The sequence below is a fragment of the Hypomesus transpacificus genome, chromosome 20 (assembly GCF_021917145.1).
Source record: "Hypomesus transpacificus isolate Combined female chromosome 20, fHypTra1, whole genome shotgun sequence".
Lineage (NCBI taxonomy): Eukaryota > Metazoa > Chordata > Actinopteri > Osmeriformes > Osmeridae > Hypomesus > Hypomesus transpacificus.
Window position 1 is genome coordinate 1,707,204 of NC_061079.1, and position 26,378 is coordinate 1,733,581.

General features: G+C 46.0%; 1 protein-coding gene across 1 annotated transcript; it reads right to left on the bottom strand.

Moving 5' to 3' along the window:
* Positions 1-6: 6 nt before the first annotated feature.
* pwwp2a (PWWP domain containing 2A) lies at positions 7-24,987 on the bottom strand. The gene is made up of 3 exons (XM_047042967.1): positions 23,395-24,987; positions 4,688-6,985; positions 7-1,205 (listed from the first exon to the last, which is right to left on the bottom strand). The coding sequence occupies exons 1-3, from the start codon at positions 24,483-24,485 to the stop codon at positions 1,181-1,183; spliced, it is 3,414 nt and encodes a 1,137-aa protein (XP_046898923.1). The 5' UTR covers positions 24,486-24,987; the 3' UTR covers positions 7-1,180.
* Positions 24,988-26,378: the final 1,391 nt, after the last annotated feature.

The following is a 26,378-nucleotide window of genomic DNA, read 5'->3' on the forward strand; positions in this document are numbered from 1 at the left end:
CACAAGTACAAAGGCAAAAAGCAGATTTACTGATTGGAAGAGATATACAGAACAGATAGTCTATAACCAAACTGTGCCACCTCAGTCTGCATGGCGAGGAGATTCATTGATTGTTCCGAAACGCACATATGTACATGAGTTGGGGGGCCAGTCACATAAGTTGGGGGCCAGTGTGAGAGACAGAAAGTGAGAATGTAATGTGCAATGCATACTTTCGTCTGCTTCGTTAGGTGAACCACTGACAGGAAGGGAAATCCAAGGGGAGGTGGGGGGGGGGGGGGGCTTTGAAAACAGCTTGAATACAATGAAGCCCATTCCTTGACCACTGCTACAGCATAGCACATGCAATCTTTATTGCATTTATTATTGTTTTTTGTACATGAATATATATATGTTTTTAATTTATTTAAGGTCATAGATCAACATACCCTGCTGGGTCCTACATCCTTTGTGTGTGTTTGTATGTGAGCGCATTGAGATGTGGCAGATACCATTAGGATGACTGAATTATATCTCCTCACACACCCCTACACCACCTCTCTGGAGAGCCTACTCCAGATCAGATCCAGCCTCCTAGGACGGTGAGTGGAGACAGGTACCCTAGGTATGAGAAGGCATGACCTGTTGTTACACCCCTTGTCTGGTCTGAGGTCCATGGAGGAGGGTGTATGTGTGTGTGTGTGGGGTGTTGGACAAGTGAAAGAAGAAAGATCAGCGGTTACTTCTGGGATGTGCTACCCATCACAACACAAAACCAGACCTATCACACTGTGCTATTCAGCATGATGGACAGTTAGCAGACCCCATTTCCAACTCAGACACTCAGGTACCTGAGGCGCATTTGATTGACTTTAGTTACAACCTAGTTCCACCAATGAATACACTGTTCCTATTGGTTTCAGTGTGTCCAGAAAACCATATGGAACTCAGCCTGACTGTCTGACAATATGTGTCAATGATATTTGAACCAGATGTGGCAGGAGGCCTCTAGGCATTCTGCATTACCTTATAAATATAGAACTCTTCATTCTTCTGTTCCTTAAATAAGACTAATTATGTCCATTACATGACCCCCCCCCCCCCCCCCCTTCTCCATGGTGGCCAAAGACGTCCTGTCAGTCATGTTGCACGCATGTCTCTCCACCAGTGCCAGTGTGTGAAACACAGGGCCCGCCCACCATCAACAGCCTTTCAACGTTGCAGCACTGGGGAGAGAGAGAGAGGGGGTGATGGACAGAAGGAGGGAGAGATTTTGAGAGAGGGAAAGAAAATAGAAACAGATTAGGATTCATCTAAAATAGAGAGCAGGTTTCATCTTGTCCCATAGGATGCATCCACCACAAAATAACATGATAACAGTCATAGTGACCATAGAAACAGCAGCCAGACTTCCATTCTAGTATGGGTCCCCCTGGAGGTGTGTTGCCATAATTACAGATTAGCCAAACGCCCTTGATGAGTGGACATTAACGGAGAATGATTCTATGGTTCTAGGGTTAAGGGGGTCAGTGCTGTGTTGAAGGTGACCCTGCAGACTAGGCTTAGAAACATAACCTTTCTTCCTCGTAATATCTGAACGTGAGCCTCCATGGAAAACTTAAGGGTGCTTTTTCAGCTACTGACATTCATGTAGCTAAAAAGCTTTCGGGATCATTCATATCAGATCTGTGTATGTTCCTCCTGGAAGGAAGGTAACCTTTGTCAGCGGAGGTCAAATTTGTCTTGAGGTGCCTGTGTTGCCTCAGTGATCTATTCATCACAGGTGAGGAAACAAGATCGGAGGTTGGTATTCAGAGTTCCAGTTTTGTCATCCAGCCTATGTAAACCTGTGGGCCTTTTGACCTGTTCCAATACTGTGGCTTCCTTTCTTCCTACCTTCCTATGTAAAGTATAACTGATGAGACAAGGCTCCACTGGCAGCAGTTGTTCAGGGAAGCATCCGCTTTCACCAGTCCACTCACGCTCGATCAGAGGAAGCGAGGGAGGAAGGAAGGAAGCAAGTTGAGAGTATTCAAACAGGGAAATTGTATCTGTTTGCAGGTGAGAAAATCTGTCCAATAGAAGGATGAATAATCTCCATCTTTGTCTTTTTGTGTTAATATCTATGGCTAATCAATAGCAATGGAACATTAGTAGCCAATTGCTGATAAAACCTATAGCAGAGAAACTTCAAAAAGCACCCCCTTTTCCCCTTCAATATTGTAAACATAACATGGTCAAACCATGCCCCTTTTAAGAAGACAGGTTTGTTGTCAACTTAAGAGTTCAACTGACTAAAAGACGATTTAGATAATAAAATGAGCGTACGCCCAACCTCCAACTGCCCATGGATTCCTAAACCTCCTGTGATTGGTCAAGACTGAGGCCGTCACTGGTCTGGCACTGAGAGTGTTCGAGGAGACATGACCACTAAAATGATGAGGACTTGGTACGGATTTCCTTGAAGTTGACAGTTTTATTTAAATACTTCTTAAAACATCAGAAAACATTTACACAAGTATTTCTTCAACTGTTTCGGGTGTTTTTTTTTGTAAATTCTTTTTTTTTCTTCCTTTTTTTATTGGCAGCGGTTTATTTGTCATCCCCTATAGTACAGCATTTTCTGATCTGCAAACAGACAGGAAGTTCCACCAACAAAAGGCAGAGGAAACAAAGAGCCAACCGCCATCAAGAGAATCATCATCATCATAATAATAAATCAGGATAATACACTTTCTCCCTGTCCCAAGGCCTCCAGACAAGCATGGACGCTCACCCTGTACTCTGGGTGGGTGGGTAGGAGAGAGAGGGGGGGGCTTTTAAAAGAACAGCAACATTGTAAAAAGAAATGCTGATTGGTATAATCTGTATTCAAGAACTGTCATCACTGTACAGTAAAGGTAAGGTACCACCAATCTCCCCAATCAAAAAAACGAAGAAAAAAAACGTCCTTGTCCATTTTTCAGCTGTCAATCAAAACGAGTTGTGTGTGAAACAAGGCAGTAGAAACAGACGGAGCAGGGTTGTGACCAAAGTTCACAGTCTGAGGGAACAGCCTGGTAGTGAAGTTCTAGAAACAGGATATACTTTCAGTCAGTCAGTCAATAAGCCAGACACACACACTTCTCAGATATGTCACAGAGACAGCAGAACATTGAAGACCCAGAGACTCAGGAAGTCCGAACAGGTACAGCATGACCAAACCAGGGGTCAAAGATTGGGCTTTAACAGGAAATAAAACACAGCACCGTCTACTCAGTGTATGGACTGCCAAAGAAAGACTGCTAACGTCAACAAAACATTCCTAAAAAGTGAAAAAAACGATGTCTTTGTACAGACAATATAGAGATTCAAAAAAGCATTTGACCGGCTGACCCATCGTTTTTTAACAGGCCTACTGTACTGGTGGGTCTCTAAACTACTGTAGGAATAGTCTTAGAACAGTCTTACGAAGAGAGGCATCGAGAGAGACAGCTCAAGAGAGAGAGCAAAAGAGAGAGAGAGAAGGGTGTGGAGACAGAGCGAGGTAGGGTAGGGTGTCTAGTCTCTCCTGTGAGTACTAAAATAGCTCAGTCAGGACTTGGGAGGTTTAAGAGGAGCACGAGGATAGTAGACACTCCACTAGTTCCCTCTGACAGGAATGGGTCTATCCTCACTGTGCTGAGGGGGCTAAGGGACGTTTCTCTACCCCCAAGGATCTCACTGAGCCCTGGAGGTGACCTGGGGTCACCAGACTGCTCTAATAGATTACTGCTGTGACTAACACAAAGGCTAAAAGGTTAGGCGGCAGCACTTAACTTGACTGACCTAGAAGGCTTGTACACTAGCAGGCTAGCTTGCTGGCTAGCTCTGGACTCTACTGTCCTGAAGGCTTGCAGGCTAGCTCTGAACTTTACTGACCTGAAGGCTAGCAGGCTAGCTTTGAACTCTCCTGTCCTGAATGCTAGCTGGCTAGTTTCCAAGCTCTGAACTCTCCTGTTCCAAAAGCTAGCAGGCTTGCTCTAACTCCCTGCCAGGTAGGCTGACCAGAGTGAAGGTGTTCTTTCTCAGAACTGCTGGTTGCATAGAGACTGAAGAACATTTCTTCTTTTTTTAAATGGTGATGACAGTTGCCTGGGGAACTAGAGAACTCAATAATACGAATGAACCCTGGATGTGAAGAGAGGAACTCCTTCCCTAAATAAAGAGTTCAAAGCACTCCCAAAAGGCCTCAAATTCAAGAAATATGGACAACATTGTACAAATATTCAGATATTTTAAAATCACAAATGCAGTCAGGTAAAAGAAAAAACTATAAAAATATCCACCGCTTGGAAGGATATTTTAGGTAAGGTAAAACATAAGGGGCGGATAAAGACACTGCTTTTCTACTGTATAAAGGATGCCCCCTGTGTCTGAGTCTGTTCTCTTCCCCCCCCCCCCCCCCCCCCCAGTCCTAGATGCTCCCCTCACCCACTCAGCCTATCTCCCCCTCAGAGGAGAGTGGCAGGGGGAACAAGCAGGACAGGGGGTTAACAGCGTTGCAATGGAGGGGGGTACTGTGGATGAGGGGTTGAATGCGGGGTTGGCGGCGGGAAGGGCAACAGCAGGGGGCAGGAAGCTAGAGAGGGCGAAGCATTTCGTTTGTGATTTTTCCCTAACTTCCTCAGCCAAAGCGCACGCGCACACACACACACACACAAACCCTCTAAAAGGATTGCCTGCTCACGTCTCGAACTGCGTAAGCAAGGCGCGGACCTCCGGGGTGAGTTGCTTGGCGGCGCGGGCCGCCTCGGTGATGGCTTTGCGGTACAGGCCCTTCCTCTTCTTGTCGAAGCGCGACTGGAAGCTCTCCAGGAAGGGAGCCAGCTGGGTAAGGGGGAGGAAGGAGGTGGTGGGAGAGCCGAACCAGGAGACGCGCGCCTCCTGGCGGACCAGGAGCCCTGTGTCCCTGCGGCTGATGCTGATGCCCACCACGCGGGCCGGCCACCAGGGGAAGCCATATATCTTGGCCCACACAATGTCGCCCACGCAGGTGGTACGCCCCTCCACCGAGACACACTTGGAGACGCTCTTGGAGAATACGCCTGCTTTAGACGACTTGCGCCTCTTTTTGGCGTCTCCATCTTTTGGAGGGGAGGCGGGAGGCGGGTCGGGAGGAGGGGGGGTGTCAGCATCCTCTCCGGGCCCGGAGGAGGAGGAAGGGCCCGGAGCGGGAGGAGGAGGTGGGGTGGGGGAGTTGTCCCCAGGGGGAGGGAACTCGAAGGTCTCCGTGGAACTACACTCGGAGGAGCGGGAGGACTTGAGCTCGTCCGCGCTGTCCACGCTGCACCTGGAAGTGGAGGAGGACGAGTCCGGCAGGGGGAGCGGGGGCCGGGAGTCGAGGGTCATGAGGACGACCAGGTTGCCGGACGTCGACACTTTGCTCCCGCGCGCCCCCTGCCTTTCCTCTGGCCCTCCTTGGTCCTCGCCCCCCACCCCAGGGACGCCAACCTCAGGAGAGGCCTGTGGGAGGAGCTCAACCTGGGGCTCAGGCTCACCAGGGGGGCTCTGGGGCTGAGAAACAGAGGCTTCAGCAGTGCAGCTGGATAAGCAAAGGAAGCTAGTAGTGGAGCAGCGGGCCACATCTGTGGCCAGGACATGGGAGGGAGCAGGGGTAGGAGCTGGGGAAGGGGCTAGGGCTGAACTGAAGCCTGGGGTTGGGTCTAAGGCTAGCAAAGGGTCTGGCAGAGGTGCAGAAGCAGGGTCTATGGTTGGGACTGGAGCTGAAGCCAGGCCTGTACCTGGGGCTACGGCCGAGGCGAGGCCTGGGCCTAGGGTGGCAGCTTTAGCCTGGCCGGAGGCAGGCTTAGGGGGGCTTAGGCGGCTGCCTGCCTGGCCTGCCGGACCCTTCTCTGGGCCGGGCACCTTAGGAGGGGACGAGGCCTGGTTCTCCTCGTTACGGTACCTTTGAGGCTTGATCCGCATCCGGGGGGGGAGGGGGGCAGCGCTGACCGGTCCCATTCCACTGATCTGCTGGAGCCGGCGGGTGAAGTGGACCTTCTGGTTCTGGTGGGCCTCCTGGAGAGCCGCGGAGCGTGTCATGGTCTTGGGGTGGGCATTGGTGGAGACGGTGCTGGCCAGGGGGGTGGGGGCGGCGGCGGTTTCCCTCTGCCTCCTCTGTACCCGGGCCATTTTCAGAACCTCCCGGGCCTTGGTGTGGTCCACAATGGCACTCTTACCCTGCAGAACCTTCTTGGCGTTCAGCTGCGCCCGCGAGCTGCCACTATTGGGCAGCGTGGACGACGATGGTGTGGATGACACGCCCCTCAGGGCACGGTTCCCAGAGGCTCCTCCCCGGCTGTGTGCCAGAGAGGAAGAGGAGGAAGCAGAGTTGGACGTTCGTACATTCGAAGACGCCGCCCCATGCCGTTTTGTTTCTGCCCCGCGACCTTTCTCCTCACGGGGGTCGTTCCGGGGGCGTTTGCTAACCGGCGTCGCCACGCTGTCGCTGCGTCTCCGTTTGGCATCGTCCCCCCGGGAGTCGGACACAGGCGCCCTCCTCGGCGCCGTCTCCCGCTTGTCCCCGCCCACCACACCTTTACACTTATCGCACAGCACCTGGCGGGGGCGGAGCTTGATGGCGTTCATGATAGAGGTGGGCTCCTCGCGGTACAGGCGCCTTTTGGGCCGCCTGATCTTGCGAGGGGGGGGCTGAGGTAGGGACTGGTTGTATGTGTCCCTGATGAAGAGAGGAGGGGGATAGGGGGCCCCCTCCTGGAACAGAGGGGGGGGGCGGGAGGTCCAGGGGTGAGGCAGGGCTGGGGGATGGGCGACGTGGGGGGAGGGGTGAGGAGTGGCCACTGCCGGCTTAGAAGGGAGGGCAGGCTCGGCCTGGGAGGGGGGGCTATCGTCCTGGCTCTGGGGGATATCCTTCTCCAGCTGGGTCGGTTCTGCTGGAGGTTCTGTCATGATCTGCATAGATTCTGGCTTGTCCTTGTACTCCCTCTTGGGGAACACAGTGATGGGGATTCCATAGGGTCCAAACCTGGGGACACACACAGGTCAGATCAGAGATGGCAGGGTACACATACACAGGTCAGATCAGAGATGGCAGGGTACACATACATACACAGAAGACAGAGCCCGACAAAAGTCCAATAAATGGTATAAGGTATTTGAAAGTACAAATGTGAAATCAATATAGGGGGATGTTGCAAAACAGTTGCTGTGCTATGGTGTCATATCAACGCATACACACACACTTTCAGTGCAGGTCTATCTGCTGTGCTGGGGGTCGCAGATTTGTCTGTCTGACCTGCAGGATCATGTTTTTTCACGACAGTATTAGTATCACTCTCCTAAAATATCCTGCCTGTCACACAGATAGAGAGAGAAAGTCAAAAGGAGAGAAGGGGAAATAGCAAGAAAGAGAGAGACAAGACAAGAGAAAGACAGAGCGAGACACAGAAAGACAGAGAGAGGGACACGTGGAAATACTTCCACCGTGAGTTTGGCTAAGCCTGCTCCAAGCCTGCATGGATAGACAGTGTTGAGATCTGTGCTACTCAGTTATAAATACACTACTGGACAATAGGGCTGGCAGCATATCTGAGGCTTCTGCTGTACAGGGAGGACAACACCATTACACCAGCACTTAGACACAACCTTCGTCTCCACAAGAAGGAAGGAGGGGCAGAAGGGGGGGGGGGCATGTTGAAATGAATAGCTTCTTGAGTCCTTACATAAGCAAGTCCATCATGTTCCAGGCATTATTTTGACAAAAAGCCTCAATCCAGAGTATGTTTTAGCCCAGCCCAAACAACCCCGTTTCTCTGTCTGTCTCATTGGCACAAGAGAGAAGCTCCAACGACAGCTTATGATTCCTCTCCACTTCCAGACTGACTGATTTCACACCCAGTCACTGTCAGTCTATCAGTTATGCACATCTCTTTCTCTCCCTCTCTCTGAGTTAGTCTCTGTCTCTCTTCCTCTCTGTCTCTCTTCCTCTCTGTCTCTCTTCCTCTCTGTCTCTCTTCCTCTCTGTCTCTCTTCCTCTCTGTCTCTCTTCCTCTCTGTCTCTCTGTCACTCTGTCTCTCTGTCACTCTTCCTCTCTGTCGCTCTTCCTCTCTGTCGCTCTTCCTCTCTGTCGCTCTTCCTCTCTGTCGCCCTTCCTCTCTGTCGCTCTTCCTCTCTGTCGCTCTTCCTCTCTGTCTTCCTCTCTTTGGCCGTTTATCAATCCGAAGAACACGGGTACAATCTTTTGAAGAACGTTCTTGCAAGTGTCCTTGCAAGAATGGTCTTGCAAGACCGCAAGGACGCAGAATGAATTGAGATGCGGGTTTTCTTGGCTATTGCGCAAATACCCTGGACCCTAGCTAGGTTATCGAAAAGTCAGAGCAAATTTACAAAGTAGCCGTTTCATCAATAAAATAAACACATTTTCAGCGACTACACTGCCCATTTTTCGTCACATTTTAATTCAGATGCTGAAATATGGATAGTAAAACCTTAAAGTTATGAAGTTTGTCCGCCTCACCATCCGATGCATCCTCGAAAAGAGGGGCGGATCAAGAACATTTCCGGGTATTTTTGGCGTTCTTGGTGACTTGTGTTCTTTGGATTGGAACCGCACTTGGGCAATAAAAGATGACGTCAAACGTGTTTGCAAGAACACAAGAACGGAGAAAAAACGTGGATTGATAAACAGCCACAAAGCCACAACCTTTAAATTTTCAATAAAGTTTTAAACAAAACTCAAATTAATTGCTCCTCTCTGAAAATAGCATTAAATCCATGCTAATGTTAATAACTTTTTCAAAATTGTGTGCCTGTTTGTGCATATTCTGAAGGTTTTTGTACTGTGAATTTGTGAATTCACTGTTAGTTCTGCTTTTGAATAAAGGGTTGGAAATTCATGCTTTTTTGTATTTTTAATCCGATTAATCATTTAATCGAAAAAAGAATAGACAGATTAATCAATTATTAAAATAATAATAAGTCGCAGCCCTATCATTTATTAATTATTATCTGCAAATAATATTCCATTGTCGAGTGTCTGTAATAAAGTGACTGGCAGAGTAATGTAATATTTGTCCGGGTGGCAGCAGGTAGCTAATGCCTCGTTCCTTCTTAGAGACAAGAACATTTGTGATGCATGCAACAGGTTGTGGTGATGGAGAAGTTTAAAAAAAGAAAGAATCCAAATGAGTAGAGCTCGCGTGACTGCTCATCAAAAGATCGAAGTGGAACCAAGTAGCCTCAACTTTCCTCGCTGATATTGCTGCGAATTGACATTCGCGCAAATACAAGCAACTCAATCGGGACCGAGTTTCTGTGGGAAAATAAATAATGATAAATATATATGCGAGAGAACATTGGTTGTACTCGCCGAAGCCTTGAGCACACCCAATTATATACTGTATTAGGCTACAGAGTCATTTTGTGACATTTTTGGTCGGTGGTGTGCCACAAAATGTTTCCAATGTAAAAATGTGCCGTGGCTCAAAAAAGGTTGGGAATCGCTGACATTGACCCTAAGGAAAGCCAAACTGTATTTATTTATTTTTAAGAAAGAGTGGGTGGGGGGTTGGGGGTCAGGTGGCTGAGTGGTTAGGGAGTTAGGCTACTAATCAGAAGGTTGTTGGTTCGATTCCTGGCCGTGCCAACATTACGTTGTGTCCTTGGGCAAGGCACTTCACCCTACTTACCTCGGGGAGAATGTCCCTGTACTTAGTGTCAGTCGCTCTGGATAAATGACTAAATGTAATGTAAGAAAGAAAGAAACGTATGTAGTGATGCTGCTTGTCGGACGGCTTAAATCCGAATCAAGTCCAAATAATGGATGTTGCACCGGTCTTTTTCACCAGCTCCTCCGTTTCGCTTTCAGCCATGGCTACTCAAGAGGACGAATACAATGATGCGTTGCAGCGGGTGGCAGCTCATGGCTCTAAATTTTGCGGATAGATTGCGTCCTCAACATGCATTATCGCGATCGTGCAATAGAATTAACATCTCTATTGTAGGCCAATTTAATCATTTGTATTACATATCGTTTCTCTAACCCATTCCTACTCAAAATGTAATTATTGTATCGAAAAACACAAGCCTGGCTGGCTGTCAGAGGCTAGACCAGGGGTGGGCAAACCTTTTGACTTGCGGGCCACAATTGGTTAAAAAATTTGACAGAGGGACCGGGCCAGGAGCAGATCGATGGCGTGTTTTGTGTGAACTAATATAAATGTAAAACCCATGACATAAAAGGTTTTGCCATTTAACAGGTAGCAAAGCATAAATATGCAAGGTTTTGTTCCAAATGCATTTTTTTTATAATAGTATTGAGAAACTCACTTAAATTTTTAATGGGAACAGTGTTGATGGTCTCCCTTTTTTGCCAGTGCATCAGTCTGGAGTTAGTTTTGTAGTGGATATTCTCAGGATAGATCTGAGGGTGTTGGTCAGTTAACTTGGATCTGTGACGGGCTTTGTTGATGTTCATGACGCTGAACGTCTGCTCACACACATAGGTCGAGCCAAACAACGCCAGCATCTTTTGTGCCTTCCTCCGGAGGTTTGGAAACGTGGCTTCGTCAAGTGAAGCATAAAAGTAATTCAGTTTGAGAGAGTTTAACTTATCCTTTAAGACGGAGTCAGACTGAATATCGATCAGTTCCAATTGCAGCTCCTGCGGTGCTGTTTCAGGGTCTTGTGACAGGGGACAGGACACCAGCTGAAGTGACTTGTCGAGTTTTTCAAAATCAGAGAACCGACGGCAGAATTCTCCGTGCAGGTCGTCCAGTGATTTACTGTATTTCTTCACGTTTCGGGTGGCCTCTTTCTGCGTAGCTAGAGTGGGGGAAATGAGCGAAAGATTTGTTTGAAATTTGTCTGGAGAATAGGGTCAGCTTGGATTTGAAGGCTCTCACATTTGTGTACATGTCGTGCACAAACTGATCTTTCCCCTGCAGCTTCATCTCAGCTCATTCATGTGTGAAAATATGTCCACAGCAAATGCAAAGTCACAAAGCCAGTTTGTGTCGCTCAGCTCAGGAAATTCGTTGGATTTTCCCATTAGCTCCAAAAATGAGCTAAGAGCTCCGACACTCGCTGAAACACGTTTCCCAAATTTAACCAGCAGACACAAGAGTGGTAAAGTAAGTCCTGATGATCCGCATGGGTTTCTTGCAGGAACGTAATAAACTGACAATGCTGAAGTCCCCTTGCTCGTATAAAGTTAACAAGTTTTACGACTGGATTCACGACATGATTAAGCTGCAATACAGACTTACACAGAGATTCCTGATGAATGATGCAGTGAAGGAAAATAACATCCTGGCCAGGGTTTTCCTTTTTCACTTGATCCTGGATTCTTTTCAGCAGCCCAACGTTTTTTTACAGTTAACTTTGGCAATCCATCCGTGGTGACATAGGCAAGTTTACTCCAAGGTAGCTTAATTCTCTCGATGACAGCAGACACCTGGTCATATAAGTCCTCTGCTCGCATTCACCCTTTCAAGGACTCCATGGTCAAAAACTCCTCCGTTATCTCAAAACTGTCGTAAATCCCTCAAATAAAAATTAAAAGCTGAGCAGTGTCTTTTACGTTGGCACTTTCATCCAATGCTAGTGAATGTAACTTAAAGGACTTTTTGTTTTGTTTAAATTGCTGGCTATATCTTCGTCAATCATTTCCACACGGCGAGTCATTGTCCTGCATGATAAACTGACTTTTTCAAACTTGCATTTGCTCTCCGGACACAAGACACCGGCTGTGTCTACCATGCATTCTTTCAAAAACTCGCCTTCAGAGAACGGCTTGCTAACCTTTGCCAATTTGCGTGCTAGCAAAAAACCTTCCTTGGTAATTGATTCTTGAATAGCAGTTTTTCGGTGAAAAAGATTTTACTGAATCTGTAAATTAGCCAACAACCTCTGAGCAGTAGCCGCCCGTTCATGCGTTGTCTGCTTGCTAGCGTAGTTAGCATGTTTTGTGGAAAAGTGACAGCTGATATTATATTCTTTAAAAGCTGCAACAGTTTCTTGGCATATTACACATACAGCCGTTGATCGGACTTCAGTAAAATAATATTTTGTTGTCCATTCTTTATTAAACACTCGGCACTCACGGTCCACTTTTCCTTTCTTTGCTCATTTTTACAGAAGAATTTCAACGTCAAAGGGAAAACGTGACGTAGAGAGTATAGTAGGCCTACACCACTCACACAAGGGTCACTGTGTCTGGAATGCGCCATCTATTGGGGAAACGCAGGCATTGCAGGGAAAAATCTGGATTAATGGGAAGTTCGGCGGGCCGGATTAAAATGCCTAACGGGCCGGAAGTGGCCCGCGGGCCGTAGTTTGCCCATGCCTGGGCTAGACTTTCCGCTCTTCCTCTCATATTCTCTCCTCCCTCATCTTCTCATCTTCTCTCTTCCCTCCCAGCCTCATCCTCTTATCTTCTCCCCTCCCTCCCTCATCTTCGGGCCTCCCTCATCCTCTTATCTTCTCCAGTGTTTCCCACACAGACTAATTCGTGGCGGTGCGCCACGGAATCAACACCGGCCGCCACATATTCAGTTTTGTAAAAAAAATAAAAAATCTGAGCCCTATTTAGGTTAAAACACACAGCGTATTCGTTCAGCTGCATTTCCTTTCTCTGCTCTCCCTCCGTCTCTGTCACTTACGTCTTTCTCACGTACATACAGTCACAACGTCTGCACATGTTAGCAACGATGCATACATACGCCGTTCTAGTAAGACAGACAGCTATATCAGCGAGCCTTCAGCATTAGTGATCTAGGAAAGTTGAGGCTACTTTTCGCTAGGTACCTACAAACATATCTTAATCGAAGGTTCCCCTTTGTTATTTTTGTAAGCATGCATTTTTGTGTATTTTTGTGAGCATTCCTGAATATGCAGAAATTATTAGTTTGTTGTTGATTTTGTGAAGGTGTGAATAATTTTGGATTAATATTTACTGTAATCAAGTTCTAATTATTAACGAAGGAATATTTTGAACCCTCCACCCCCATCTGACATAAACCAACCAACCCCCCCCCCCCCCCCCCCCCCCCCGTACCCCCCCAGTGGCAGCTGCTGGTCTTTCAAAGAGGGGAAGCTCATTTTCGGCCTATCTCTCGCATATGCAAGCAAATTTCACGCTAGGCGACTACAGATTATCTTTAATTGGCTAATTGGCCAATGGATAGTAAATTGTTCGATTTCACTTGCTTCTGACTGAGTTAGGGGCAAATCAGAAGTTTAGCGCAGATTTCAATGACGCACCGTTGCTTGACTGAGTTAACATGATTGGCTGCTATGACAACAGACGTAAAGTTAGTTATTTTGCTGCTGCTCAACAACGAAAACGGAGATTGCCAAAGTAACGGAAAGTCACTACATTTGTCACCTGTCGCTAGATAAGATTTTTTGTTGCTAGGGAAGGTAAAAAGCTATACTGCCCTTTTCGCTTTCTCTCACAAAAAGATTGACTTGCTTTTACGGCACTCGTCACGTACAAAGAGATGGATGCAAGAAAGCTACAATTCCAGTCTGAGCAGAAAACGTTTGTTTTTGTTTGCTATCAAGACAATTTAAGATTCCTGTTCCTTGTTAAGATTTTTCTTGCTCTGATTATCAGCTCTGCCAACAGCAAAAGAGCCTTCAGTGCCCAAAAGAGAATAAAATCAGATGTCCGCAGCAGTCTCACACGCCTTTCAGACCTGATCTTCATTTAAACAGAAGGCCCAGACCTTCAGCAGTATGATCCATCATCAGCTGGAGAGGTGGCTGAAGTCAAGTGGCAAGAGAAAGCCATTTGCAAAAAAAAATAAAACATCTTAGCTTAAATTCATATGCAACATAAAGAATAATTCAGACAGAATGTAGTTTTTTTTCAGTGCAGTTCTTTTATAATCATGCATTTCATGTAAAAAGTATTGGTGAGTAAAATAAAAAATGTACAACCCAATGGCGACTCAAGCTTCATTGTGTCCGTAGAGGGTTGCTGTACCCCCCATCCTCTCCTTCTCTTACTCACCCTGTACCCCCCTCTCCCCCCTTCTCTCCCTCACCCTGTACTACGGCTGCAACCAACGATTATTTCGATAATCGACTAATCTAACGATGATTAGAACGATTAATCGACTGATCATCTATTTTTTCACTGATTAATCAGTAGGCTTTGAATGATTATTCAGCTTTTGCAATTTGTTAAAACATTGAGTTATACTTCTTTTAACTAAAAAATAAAACCAGGAAATCACTTCGGCTTTTGAAAAAAATACTTTTATTGCACTTTGAGCCACCTGAACAGGCCAATCTCTTTTTTTCCAATTACTCAGTTTTTCATTGAACATAAGCCTATTGTCATACAAATGAAGCTCATTCCTAGCTTTATGTCTGTAATGCATGTCTAACTGCTGTCTGTGGACATGTTGCTACGGTGTTCGTATGCGTAAAAAACTGCGTCATGCATTTTTATCAACTGGTGTCGTTAACTGATCATCTTGCTTAGTTCCAGCTGGAGAACACTCCTCACCGTTTCCATCTCCTCTCGTGTCGGGATGTTTCCTTTTTAAATGTTCCAGCATGCACGTTGTGCTCCCATGGAAAGCAAGTTCCACCTTGCACGCATTACAGATGACTAGGCCTGTCGCGATAGTCAATATATTGACTTATCGCACGGTTTATGGAAATGAGCGCAATAATTTTTGGTGCTGCGATATATTGCAACTGATCATTTTTATTTAAAAAAATTATGATTATATACATTTTTACAAAAGAACGAATGTCACCAACATTTTAGTCGATCCCGCTGCCTCAGTCATCTTGTCTGCTTTCTGTGTCGAAAGCGTAGGCGGGACTAGCGTCTCCACACACACAGAGCAGACATTGACAGGTGAAGAGAAGGCCTGAACTCACTGTGTTATAAGGTGTTCTGTTTCGTGACATCTACAGCTAGTAAGGAAGAACAATTAAAAATTGACTCGGTTTCAAAGCCGCAATCTTCAGCTCCGGTGTGGGAACATTTAGACTTTAAGCCGAATGAGATGAGAGCCAATTAACATGAACGAGTCGGTATGTCGACTTTGTTTAAAAACAGTGGAAACGAAAATAAGCAACTAACCTAACATCTCACCTAGCAATATACAACTATCCCACCCAGTTTTTCAACCTGTGTACAACAACTGCAGCTGGAAAGGAGTCTTCCATACAGTTCTGTTACAGATGCCTTTTCCCGACAGTCCAAATATAAACGTGACAGCGCGAAATGGTGCACACTCACGGATAGCGTAACTCGCTATGTAGCCAAAGAGATGCAGCCATCAAAGACGGTCGAAAAACCATCATTTACAAATATGCAGCAAACTTTTGACAAACACAAGGCTGCCAACTCTCACGCATTGGCCGTGAGATACACGCATTTCAACCATTTCACACGCTCTCACGCCACACCTTGTATATCTCAAGCTGAAAAGGCAACGCCAACCAAGTAGCCCTGTTAACGTTGTAAACAAGAAGCGATGATTAAGTGAAGCGAACAACTGTTAAAAATCGCCTCTGGGGGTGGGGGGGGGGAGGTCTCTATGTAATCAGTGGCATAAAATTTACTGACAATTGAAGTGTGTGCAATAATATCGTTTATCGCAATTAATTTTGGTGCAATATATCGCACAAGAAAAAGTACTTATTGTGACAGCCCTACAGATGACAGTATTTTTTGTGACGCGACTTGTTCTGCTCCGTTTGCACGTTGACATTGTAGCGCTGTTTTCTTCTATTGGATAGCATACAGGAAGGCTGTATTAGTCTAGCGCTACAGCGCTGCACTAGTCAAATCACGTTAAAATAAGTCCTATGAGATCAAACGATTTGTCGACAACTAAAAGATATTGGTTGACAATTTTTTTTTATGTTGCCATTGTCGATAATGTTGACTAATCGTTGCAGCCCTACCCTGTACCCCCCTTCTCTCCCTCACCCTGTACCCCCCCCATCCTCTCCTTCACCCTGTACCCCCCCCATCCTCTCCTTCACCCTGAACTTTCCTAGATCTTTAGCTACAGCACTAATGCTGAAGACTCGCTGATATAGCTGTCTGTCTTACTAGAACGGCGTATGTACGCATTGTTGCTAACGTGTGCTGACGTTGTGACTATATGTATGTGAGAAAGACGCGTAAGTGACAGAGAGACGGAGGGAGAGCAGGGAAAGGAAATGCAGCTGAAATAATTTGCTGCGTGTTTTAACCTAAATAGTGTTTTTTTACAAAACGGAATCTGTGGCGGCCGGTGTTGATTCTGTGGCGCACCGCCACGAATAAGTCTATGTGTGGGAAACACTGAAAAGTATACCGCAGTTGAAACGGTACAGCCAAATCTCTGCCGGTAGACACATTTGTACCGTCGCACGGTATATACCGTCGTACCGCCCAGCCCTACTTCAGCCTGTTACCCCCATCCTCTCCTTATTCCCCCTCACACTGTAGCCCCTCCTTCCTTCTTCCTCACCCTGTAACCCCCCTCCCCCATCCTCTCTCTCTTTCTATCCCTTACCATGTAGCATTCCCCCTCCACCATCCTCTCCCTCATCCTGTAGCCAACCCCCTCCCCCCACTCGTACAACACCAACCAGGGCTCTACAGTATGTGACCAACATTTTTACGGGTGCGACTAAAATCTTTGCTAGGTCGCATCGGTGCACCAAACCTCCTCGCATCTGCTGCCTCTCCAGGAACGAAGCGTTTGTTTCTTCTTTGATGGAACTCACACTCATGGTTGGATCACATCATGGTCTAAACCAATCAGAGACAGATGGGTCGGTTCTTTGCCTCTGATTGGCTGTGGTCCAGATATTCCTATAGGCCTACACTGCTCCGTGCTGTGTGATTGAAATTACGACCTGAGCACCAGAGAATCAGTTATGGCAGACCTGGGCATTGTACGGCCCGCGGGCCACAACCGGCCCACAGGCTGTCCCAATCCGGCCTGCGTGAGGCAAATAAAAAATTACAAGTGTCTGTTTACTGAGGTCAAGGTCAAAGCTATGTTCTTAGTTTTGGAGAACAGGTCGCTGTGTTGAAGGATTACAATTTGAATCTGCACTAAGGGACTAAAGAAAAAAACTAACGCGGACATAATAAGAACATGACTGATTCAGTGGGCGCGGGCTGATGGTATGCTAGTTAAATTGCAGACCCGGATCATCACCTGTCAGCTGTCAGCAATTGCATTTCTTTAACATACTGTTAAAGATTGAGGCCTGCCTCACAGACATCTCCACCTGGATGACCAAGCACCACCTCGAGCTGAACCTCGCCAAAACAGAACTTCTCATCATCCCGGCTAAACCCCCCACGATCTGTCAATCACCCTGGGATCTGCAATCCCTTCATCCTTTGCCAGGAACCTTGGGGTTACCATGGATGACGAGCTCTCCCTCACGGCCCACATTGCTGCAGTCTCCCGGTCTTGTAGATTCACCCTCTACAACATCCGGAAGATCAGGAGATACCTGTCTGAGCACTCCACCCAGCTGCTAGTCCAAGCACTGGTCCTCTCCAAGTTGGACTACTGCAACTCACTGCTCACTGGTCTCCCAGCATGTGCAACCCGCCCTCTTCAGAGGATTCAGAACGCAGCAGCCCGCTTGGTCTACAATCTACCCAGTGTTTCCCACACACAGACTAATTTGTGGCGGTGCGCCACAGAATCAACACCGGCCGCCACACATTGCGTTTCGTAAAACATTTTTTTTTAATCGCTATTTAGGTTCAAACACGCAGCGTATTCGTTCAGCTGCATTTCCTTTCCCCTGCTCTCCCTCCGTCTCTCTGTCACTCATGCGTCTTTCCCACATATGCACACAGTCACTACGTCAGCACACGTTAGCAACAATGCATACACATGCCGTTCTAGTAAGACCGACAGATATCAGCGAGCCTTCAGCATTAGTGCCGTAGCTAAAAGTCGAGGAAAGTTGAGGCTACTTTTCGCTAAGTACCTTACTCACATTTACATTTAGTCATTTAGCAGACGCTCTTATCCAGAGCGACTTACAGTACTCGAAGTTTCCCCTTCGTTCTTTTGGTGAGAAGTCTCAAGAGCTAGCTACTTACTCGGCGTCATGGAGCCAACCAGTTAAATAGTTGTTTACCACTAGCGTTGCTACATGCATAATGCAGAAATGATGTTAGTTGTTGTTAATTTGTGAAGGTGTGAATCATTTTGGATTAATATTTAATGTAACAAATTATTAACAAATTAACTGTGTAACGAATTATTAACGAAGGAATTATTACGACACGACCCCCCCCCCCCCCCCCCCCCCCCCCCCCCCCCCCCCGGTCTGACAACCCCCACCCCTCCCCGCCACAATTAGATTTCTAATCTGTGGGAAACACTGCTACCTATACGCTCCCATGTTACCCGGCTCCTCATCTCTCTCCACTGGATCCCATCAACCCACCAACGCCCGTATCAGATTCAAGACCCTGGTTCTGACCTTCCGAGCAGTGAAGGGGACTGCACCCGACTACATCAAGTCTCTCCTGCAACTTTACACCCCCACCCGTCACCTACGGTCTTCTTCAGACAACCGCCTGGTGGTCCCACCGCTCAAGACCGCCCGGTCCCAACACAAGCTCTTCTCCTGCCTGGCCCCCCCAATGGTGGAACCAGCTCCCCACCTTCATCAGGGACACTGACTGTCTCCCCACCTTCACGAAAAGGCTCAAGACACACTTGTACAACGGTACTTAGGCATGCTAGGCTGGACCTGATGTTAGTTTCCTCCAGGATCACAATGACTCTTATTGAGTGACTTGCTGCTCTTGTAGGTTAGTTATAACGAAGTTAAGTCTTGTACTCGCTGTGAAATTACTGTTGTTGTTACTGTTGATTGTTCTTCCACAGGTACAGTCCTGCACTTTTTGTGGTTCATGTTGTTTTAATTTGTAACTTGTATAACTGCATGCTCTTATGGGTCTTCCCTTTGACACTTGTTTAGTTTTTTCACAATGTATGCTTCATGTTTTGGCTGCTTGCAATGTTTGGGACTACCTCGTTGTTATGATCAGTGACCTATGCTCTTTTGTAAAGCTCTCTCTTGGAAGTCATTTTGGCTAAAAGCGTCTGCTAAATGCATAAATGTAAATGTAAATACTGCAAAACAACTTTTCAGTGTTTGTGAAGATTAACTTGTTACAAATAAAATGAAATACTGATGTAATGATTATTTTAGTTTTTACTGTTACTTCGATAGTCTTTTTCTAGTTGACCAACATGTAACATATTTATATAAATATTTACAGAATATCTTTATTCTTCTGATAACCAGTAGCAGCTAATCAAAATATACACTTTTTACAATGGGGGAAAATGAATAATGAGCAGAATTAAGTTCAAGTTATTGTTGATGCAGCCCTCCAACACATTTCAAGTTTCTCATGTGGCACCTTGTCAAAATTAATTGTCCACCCCTGAGTTACGGAGCTGGGCCATAGAGCTAACCCATGGAGCTAGGATTTTGATGCTAGGGAGAGTGTGGCAAGCTGGTTTAGCCAAGGCCAAAGGGCAAGAAAGCCAAATTACAGGTGTTGGCCATCTGAAGGGGCATGGTACAGCAAGGGGGGACCCCGCTATAAGACTGAGCCATGAAATGTTAGGTCAGTAGTACTTTCTATTTCTATTTTTGTTTTATTCTGCTTGCAATGCTTTAGTTTGGCAGCTCAGTGAAGAACTTAAAAGATTGTTATTTTTATATACAGTTTAATTGTGCTTCAAATAAAACCAATATTTACCTACACCTTATTCTTGTTTAAGATCATTTACATAATGTATATGAATGTATATGGAGCGTGATAAAAAGGTGACCTTGAAATTGTGGCAGCGCAAGGAAAAATGTGGGTGCACCTACATTTTGTGCTGGTGCACCTAAATAAAAAAGTTAGGCACACCACTGCAACCAAGGGAAAAAGTTAGTCTGGAGCCCTGCCAACGTAAACTGCTGAAAGTTGACCACAGCAACAGACATTATATCTAGCAGGGCACAACAGCACGACAATAGTGCAACAACAAAACACACTTTACAGCCATCTTAAACAGGAAACCCAAAGGTGTCCCATTTCCTGTTTATCATCCTAGTCAAGGAGGACTGAGGCCCAATCCCAATGTCCACTCTCACCGACTCACAGACTGATGCGCGTTCTCGCTAAGTCTGTGAGGGCTTAGGGCTTTCCCACAGTCAAATTGTCAAGTACGCAAGGGCTCTTTCGCAGACATTTTTAGCCCTTAATGCACCCTTTTTGTAAGTCTGCATTTTTGAATTCACAGCGTTGTAATGTGAAAAACGAGGGTTACCAGAGGAAGCCTGGAAGCGAGATAAAAATCCTGGCAAACCCGCCTCATAAAACAAGAAAGAAGAACAGTAAACAAACAAGCATGCAAGGAGCAACCAACCCTGACGTGAACATAAATAAAAATAAATAAAAGCAAGTACCATTCCAATTTATAGCATTTTGAGCCCTTGCAGCCTCTTGCGCACAATCACTTACTAGGTGACGTCAAGCAATTCTGCGGGTTCAAGGCTTTGGGTTAAGGGGGGACATTGGGATTGGGCCTGTCTGACACCTGAGGCCTGTTCCATAAAGCGAGTTTACCGAATAAGCCAGACTTATGTCAGTTAGGGCTGGGCGATATGTACAAAATTATCGATAATACAGATATTTCTATTTACATTCGTTAACGATAATTAAGACTATAGACCACAAATCTGTAGTAGTAGCAAAATAAGTCTCTTCCTCAACTTTTTCCCTACACTCGGCATAAAGTCGGCAAGTAACTTAAGCTTTTTAAAACCTTTAGTGAGCGAATTATTGTCTATCGACATTATCGATATTATTGAAAATGAATTAATGTTACGATATCTTTATTGAGGGGAGACATTACTTCGATAATTATTTGTATTGATTTATCGCCCAGTCCTAATGTCAGTTAGTCAGACTAATTTCTAGTTCATTCGGTCCCATAAAGCTAGCTCAAGAACTCAGTTACTATGGGAACTTATGATTCAAAGTAACCTGGTCTGGGTCAGGCTAATTGTCAGGCTTAGACCGTGTTGTTGCTTAACCAGATGTCCCTGTAACACTGACCCAACGGGAAAACGATGATTTACCACAGACATTCTAATTTTCTTACTCTCATCAGTTCAATATGTAGGCTACATTTATAGAAAATCAACTTAAATAGCCTACATAGGCAACAACATTTAGCCTTAATTATGCATTAAACAATGATGAACAATGATTTGATACATACATACAGGCATAGGCCTATCTCAATTTAAATTATCCCAGTATAATTATCATAGTGATAAAATTGTTAACAGTAGTCTACAATTGCAAAACGAACCTAAATCCCATTTTCCCGACACAATAACCGTGTTAAAAAGTTAGGCTGCTGGGTAATGTATTGATTAATCGTAGGCTATTTATTGAAAACAATGTCAAAAAAGTCAATTTAGATGTGTTTAGAGGGTGTCTGTTTTTTAATCAACGAAGTAAAGGTCTAAAAAAGGACCTTGACCTACGTAGCCCATCGTCCATGTCAATCATGGCGTGTCATTTTAGTTTGATGAAGCGGTGGATGAGGGAGCTGTCATAGTACACGGCTTAAAGAGAACGTTATTTCTGGAAGAAGTCACGTGGCTGTGTGCGTTGCTTTTGCCGTGGTGGATTGTATGATCCATGTTTTACCTTTCGGGCTGCTTAATAAGAATAGGGTGCACGTGCAATTAGCGTGACTACTTAAATCTGACTTGAATTAGTAGGATTGTGTGAGCTGAAATTGGACTTTATGGAACCGCTTTAGCCCCGCTTGACTAATTAAATTAATTCAAGTCTGGTTTGAACAGGCCTCTGTTTAGGTTGTGGGTTGTTTATGGGTGGACTTGGGATCCCAAATATAGACTACTAGACTGCACTAGCAGCTGGAGAAGATGGAGGACCAAGAAATTAGAGAAAATGTGTTGATGAGTGTGAAAGACATATCTTTCACACTCATCAACATTTTTTCTCTAATTTCCTGCAGTGTTTCCCACACATAGACTAATTTGTGGCGGTGCGCCACAGAATCAACACCGGCCGCCACATATTGCGTTTTGTAAAAAAAAATGTTTTAACACCATTTAGGTAAAAACACGCAGCATATTCGTTCAGCTGCATTTCCTTTCCCTGCTCTCCCTCCGTCTCTTTCACGCACGCGTCTTTCTCACATACACACACAGTCACTACGTCAGCACACGTTAGCAACGATGCATACGCCGTTCTAGTGAGACCGACAGCTACATCAGCGAGCCTTCAGCATTAGTGCCGTAGCTAAAGGTCTAGGAAAGTTGAGGCTACTTTTCGCTAGGTACCGACGGACATGTCTTAATCGAAGGTTCCCCTTCGTTCTTTTGGTGAGAAGTTTCAAGAGCTAGCTACTTACCCGGCGTCATGGAGCCAACCAGTTAAATAGTTATTTAGCACCCTGTATGCAGCGTCGCTACCTGCATACGCAGAAATTATTTGTTTGTTGTTGTTGATTTTGTGAATTATTTCGACCCCCCCCCTCCGGTCTGACATGAAACAACCCCCTCCCCCCCCCCCCCCGCCACATATAGCTTTCTAATCTGTGGGAAACACTGTCCTGATATATATATTTATATATGTATATATATATATATATATATAAATATATAAGAGAGACAGAGAGAAAGAGAGAGAGAGAGAGAGAGAGAGAGAGAGAGAGAGACAGAGTCTATAGTCGTTCAGAGTCGTTCTGTCTATATCTGTCAAAGAAACAGGGAGGGAGGGAGAGATACTGACAGAGAGAGAACAAACAGGAGAGAGAAACACCAAGAGAAGAGAAAGTCAAAGTAAAGAAATTAGAAAGGAGGAAGGGAGGGATTGTTGACAGAGCAGCACAGCAAAAAATTGCTCCAGGTTGTCTTACCCATAATCCTATGCTCTCTGCCATGTTTGGCCTAACAGACAGGTCATGTGACCATCCTGTCTCACTAAAACAGGAAGCTACCTACTACCCGTAGTGTCCCCTCCTCCACTCCCCTTCATAGACTCCATAGCTTGTGCTGATGTTGTGGGCTCCCTAGGTACCAGCCTAGGTAGTATTGGTATGAGAATGCGTGTTCATACTATAGCTGGCCAAGCTACATCAGATGTGAGAGTGTGTTGCACTAATGTGCATCCAACCTCAGTCCCAGAGAAGAGGACTAATGCACAGGAAAGCTAGCAGCTAAACACTGTAGCAGAACTGGACTACAACACTGTCTGGAGCTGTGTGAAGTGTTATACCAGCCAGGGGTGTGTTACACAGTGATGATAGTATGCCCCACATAGTTAAATAAACAAATTACAGTATGGATTAATATCATGAGTCCTAAACATATTTGTTTACCTTTTTGACAGGTCCATCAGCACCCCCGAGAATATCTTCTCCCCCAAACGGAAGGACACCACTAACGCGTCATCGATGATGTGGTCCAGACAGACTCGAACCTCAGATCCTGGTGTGAGCTGGTCCACCGACCCGGGCGGAATATCCGCGGTCTCGACATGACACGGCACGGTTGGTTTTGACTCAGCCGGTCTTTCCTGCAGGAAGTTCGTTGGCTCGGCCGGCACGCCGGAGTTCTGCGGCTCAACGCTTGAAAAGTCACACATGTAATTCGTTTCCATGGATGTTCCGAGAGACGCCTCGCTCTCCGAAACCGGTTCCGGTTCTAGAGCGTCGTTCATTGGCAGAGGGCGCTCAAGCAGAGCATCCTCAGAGGGCGCATCCTTGTATTCGGAACCGAGATGAACGTCATCACCGGACTCGGGCTCCTTCTCCCTGTCCAGAGTCGGCTTTATTAAAGCTCTATAGTCACACTCCAAATCGTGTTGGGCTAGTTCTGGATTCTGGTAGTAATCGATTGTGGGTTCTGTGGGTTTTGCCTGTTCTGCAAGGGAGAGCCCAACCTCCGTCGCGAGAGGATGCGCAGGGAACAAATGCAAAAAGACAACGGAAGGTTGCGAGTCTGAGATGGGGCCAACGTTAGTCTGGTGGCAGGCGTAGGGCTCGTGCTTGTTACTGACCTCGTTTGGGGCTTCAACGACGGGCGAATATCGGTCTATTAAACGTTCACCTATGGCTAATGTGTACCCCGTCTCGTAGACCTTGAGTGCGTCGTGTTCGGTAGTCTTTTCCCCGCCAACCCGGAGACATCCTGCCTCGATGTGTTCATCCTCAGCATGAGCTGCAAGCGCTTTTCCCGCTGCTTCTCGGTCTGGCCTGCTCACTAGCTCCATTTGGACCTGGCCGCATTCCTGAACTGCATCTCCATCCTTGAGTTGGTGAACTAGGTCCAAGACTGGCACATACTCCTGCGTTTCGTCTGATACGATGTCTGTCCCCGGCACGGGTGGCACCGGGTCAAGATCTCCCACGTCCCCTGCGGTTGTTGTTGCTGCAGCAGCAGCTCCTGGCTCCGCAGCCACGGCCGCCATTTTCTTTCCGCTTTACTTCTGTAGCCAAGTCCTCTTCTCCCTGCGATAGCGCAAAGGCCCGCCCACCCAGAGCCAAGAAGACTTGGGATAGGCCGGTTAAGTACAGAGTTGTAGTTGTGCCGTCGATATTAACGCCATTCAAGAGAAACCCCTGGAAACACCATTGTAATTGGCTCCTTTTGTCTGCCTTTGTGACCCTTTACCGCAAGGGGCGACATTGTATTGTCTCCCAACCTTCATTGTTAAGACATCAGAGAGGTCTTAGAGCTCATACTCATGGTAATGATTGTGCCATAATGAGATGAGGAGGTTGAGTCTTGAACGGGAGTACGTAAATACTACACGACCCAAGGTGCTGCTGCACGGCTCTAGATCTGTATGAGGGATGGACAATGTTCTATTCTAATCTGGTCTGGTTCATTTTCGGAACGTAACTGCACGGTAAAATTGAACTAAGACCAATCAATAAAATGTTACTGAGCGACCCAGTGTTACGAGTTACACCACGTCTAAATCATAATATAGAATACATGTTTTTTTTAACTATTATAATAAATTCAGATGGTACATTCACACTTCATGTCTTCAATCACTTAATTCATCAATAAGATTAACTGTTCGCAACACAGCACTCTTGTCATATTTTAATCCCATTGACTACAAAACTCTGAAGGAAACCCCTTCAGCAATTTAAACTAACTACATGCTGTCTGGACCTCTTACCCAGCCACCAGCACGTTTTAGAAAGTCTGTTTGTTAAGCCACTTTTAAACAATGTGGATGCCTCAATAGTTAATAATTTAAGCATCTTCTGTTATCAAAACCTTCTAGGCAAGATTTTGGGGGAAATTGTCTAGCCAACTGAGAAGCTTCCTAATTCTTTTGTTTGCTGGAGACATTTCAATCAGGTTTCTGTCCACATCACAGCACTGAAACTGCCCTTAGAAAGGTTCTAAATGGCATGCGCTTGAACACTGAGAAAGGTTCATTTAACAAAAAATATCAGTCCTAGTAGCCTATTGCTTGACATTAGTGCTGCTTCGGACACTGTGGTCCATAAAAATCCTCTTTGCAAGATTAGAAACATGGGGAGGACTATGAGGGACAGACCTCTGTTGGTTCAGATCTTACTTAAAAGGCAGAGGCTACTTTGTTGGCACTGGCAACCATGAATGTGAGGGGACAGCTATGACCTCTGGGCTCCCTCAGGGCTCAGATCTCACTTCTCTGGAATCTCTACATGCTCCCAGTGGGCCAAATCCTACAAAACAACAGCATTGCTTATCACAGCTAGGCAGATGACACCCAGATAGCACTCTTGCCAAACAACTACAGCGCCATAGACTCACCGTACCAGTGCATACAGGAAATCCACATCTTTCTCCCTTTGTCAAGGTCATTCTTTTTGTCTAGAAAGAGGTTATGCGTATCTTAACTCCAAAAGTATAAAGACTAAATGTCAAGTCCCAAACGTTGGTGTTGTCTTGGACTCAGTTCTCTCCCTCAATTGCTATATCAGATGGGAGTCAGATGGCTGAGCGGTGAGGGAGTCGGGCTAGTAATCAGAAGGTTACCGGATCGATTCCCCGCCGTGCCAAATTACGTTGTGTCCTTGGGCAAGGCACTTCACCCTACTTGCCTCGGGGGAATGTCCCTGTACTTACTGTAAGTCGCTCTGGATAAGAGCGTCTGCTAAATGACTAAATGTAATGTAAATGTAATGTAATGTATATCAAAGCAGTAGCCAAATCATCATATTACCGTTATAGAAACATAGTAAGAGTAAGGGGGCTCCTTTTCGAAGAAGATTTAGAGAAACTCTTCCAAGAGCAGGTTTAGATTATAGATTATTGCAATAGCCTCATGACTGGCCTTTCCAGAAAGACTACTAGG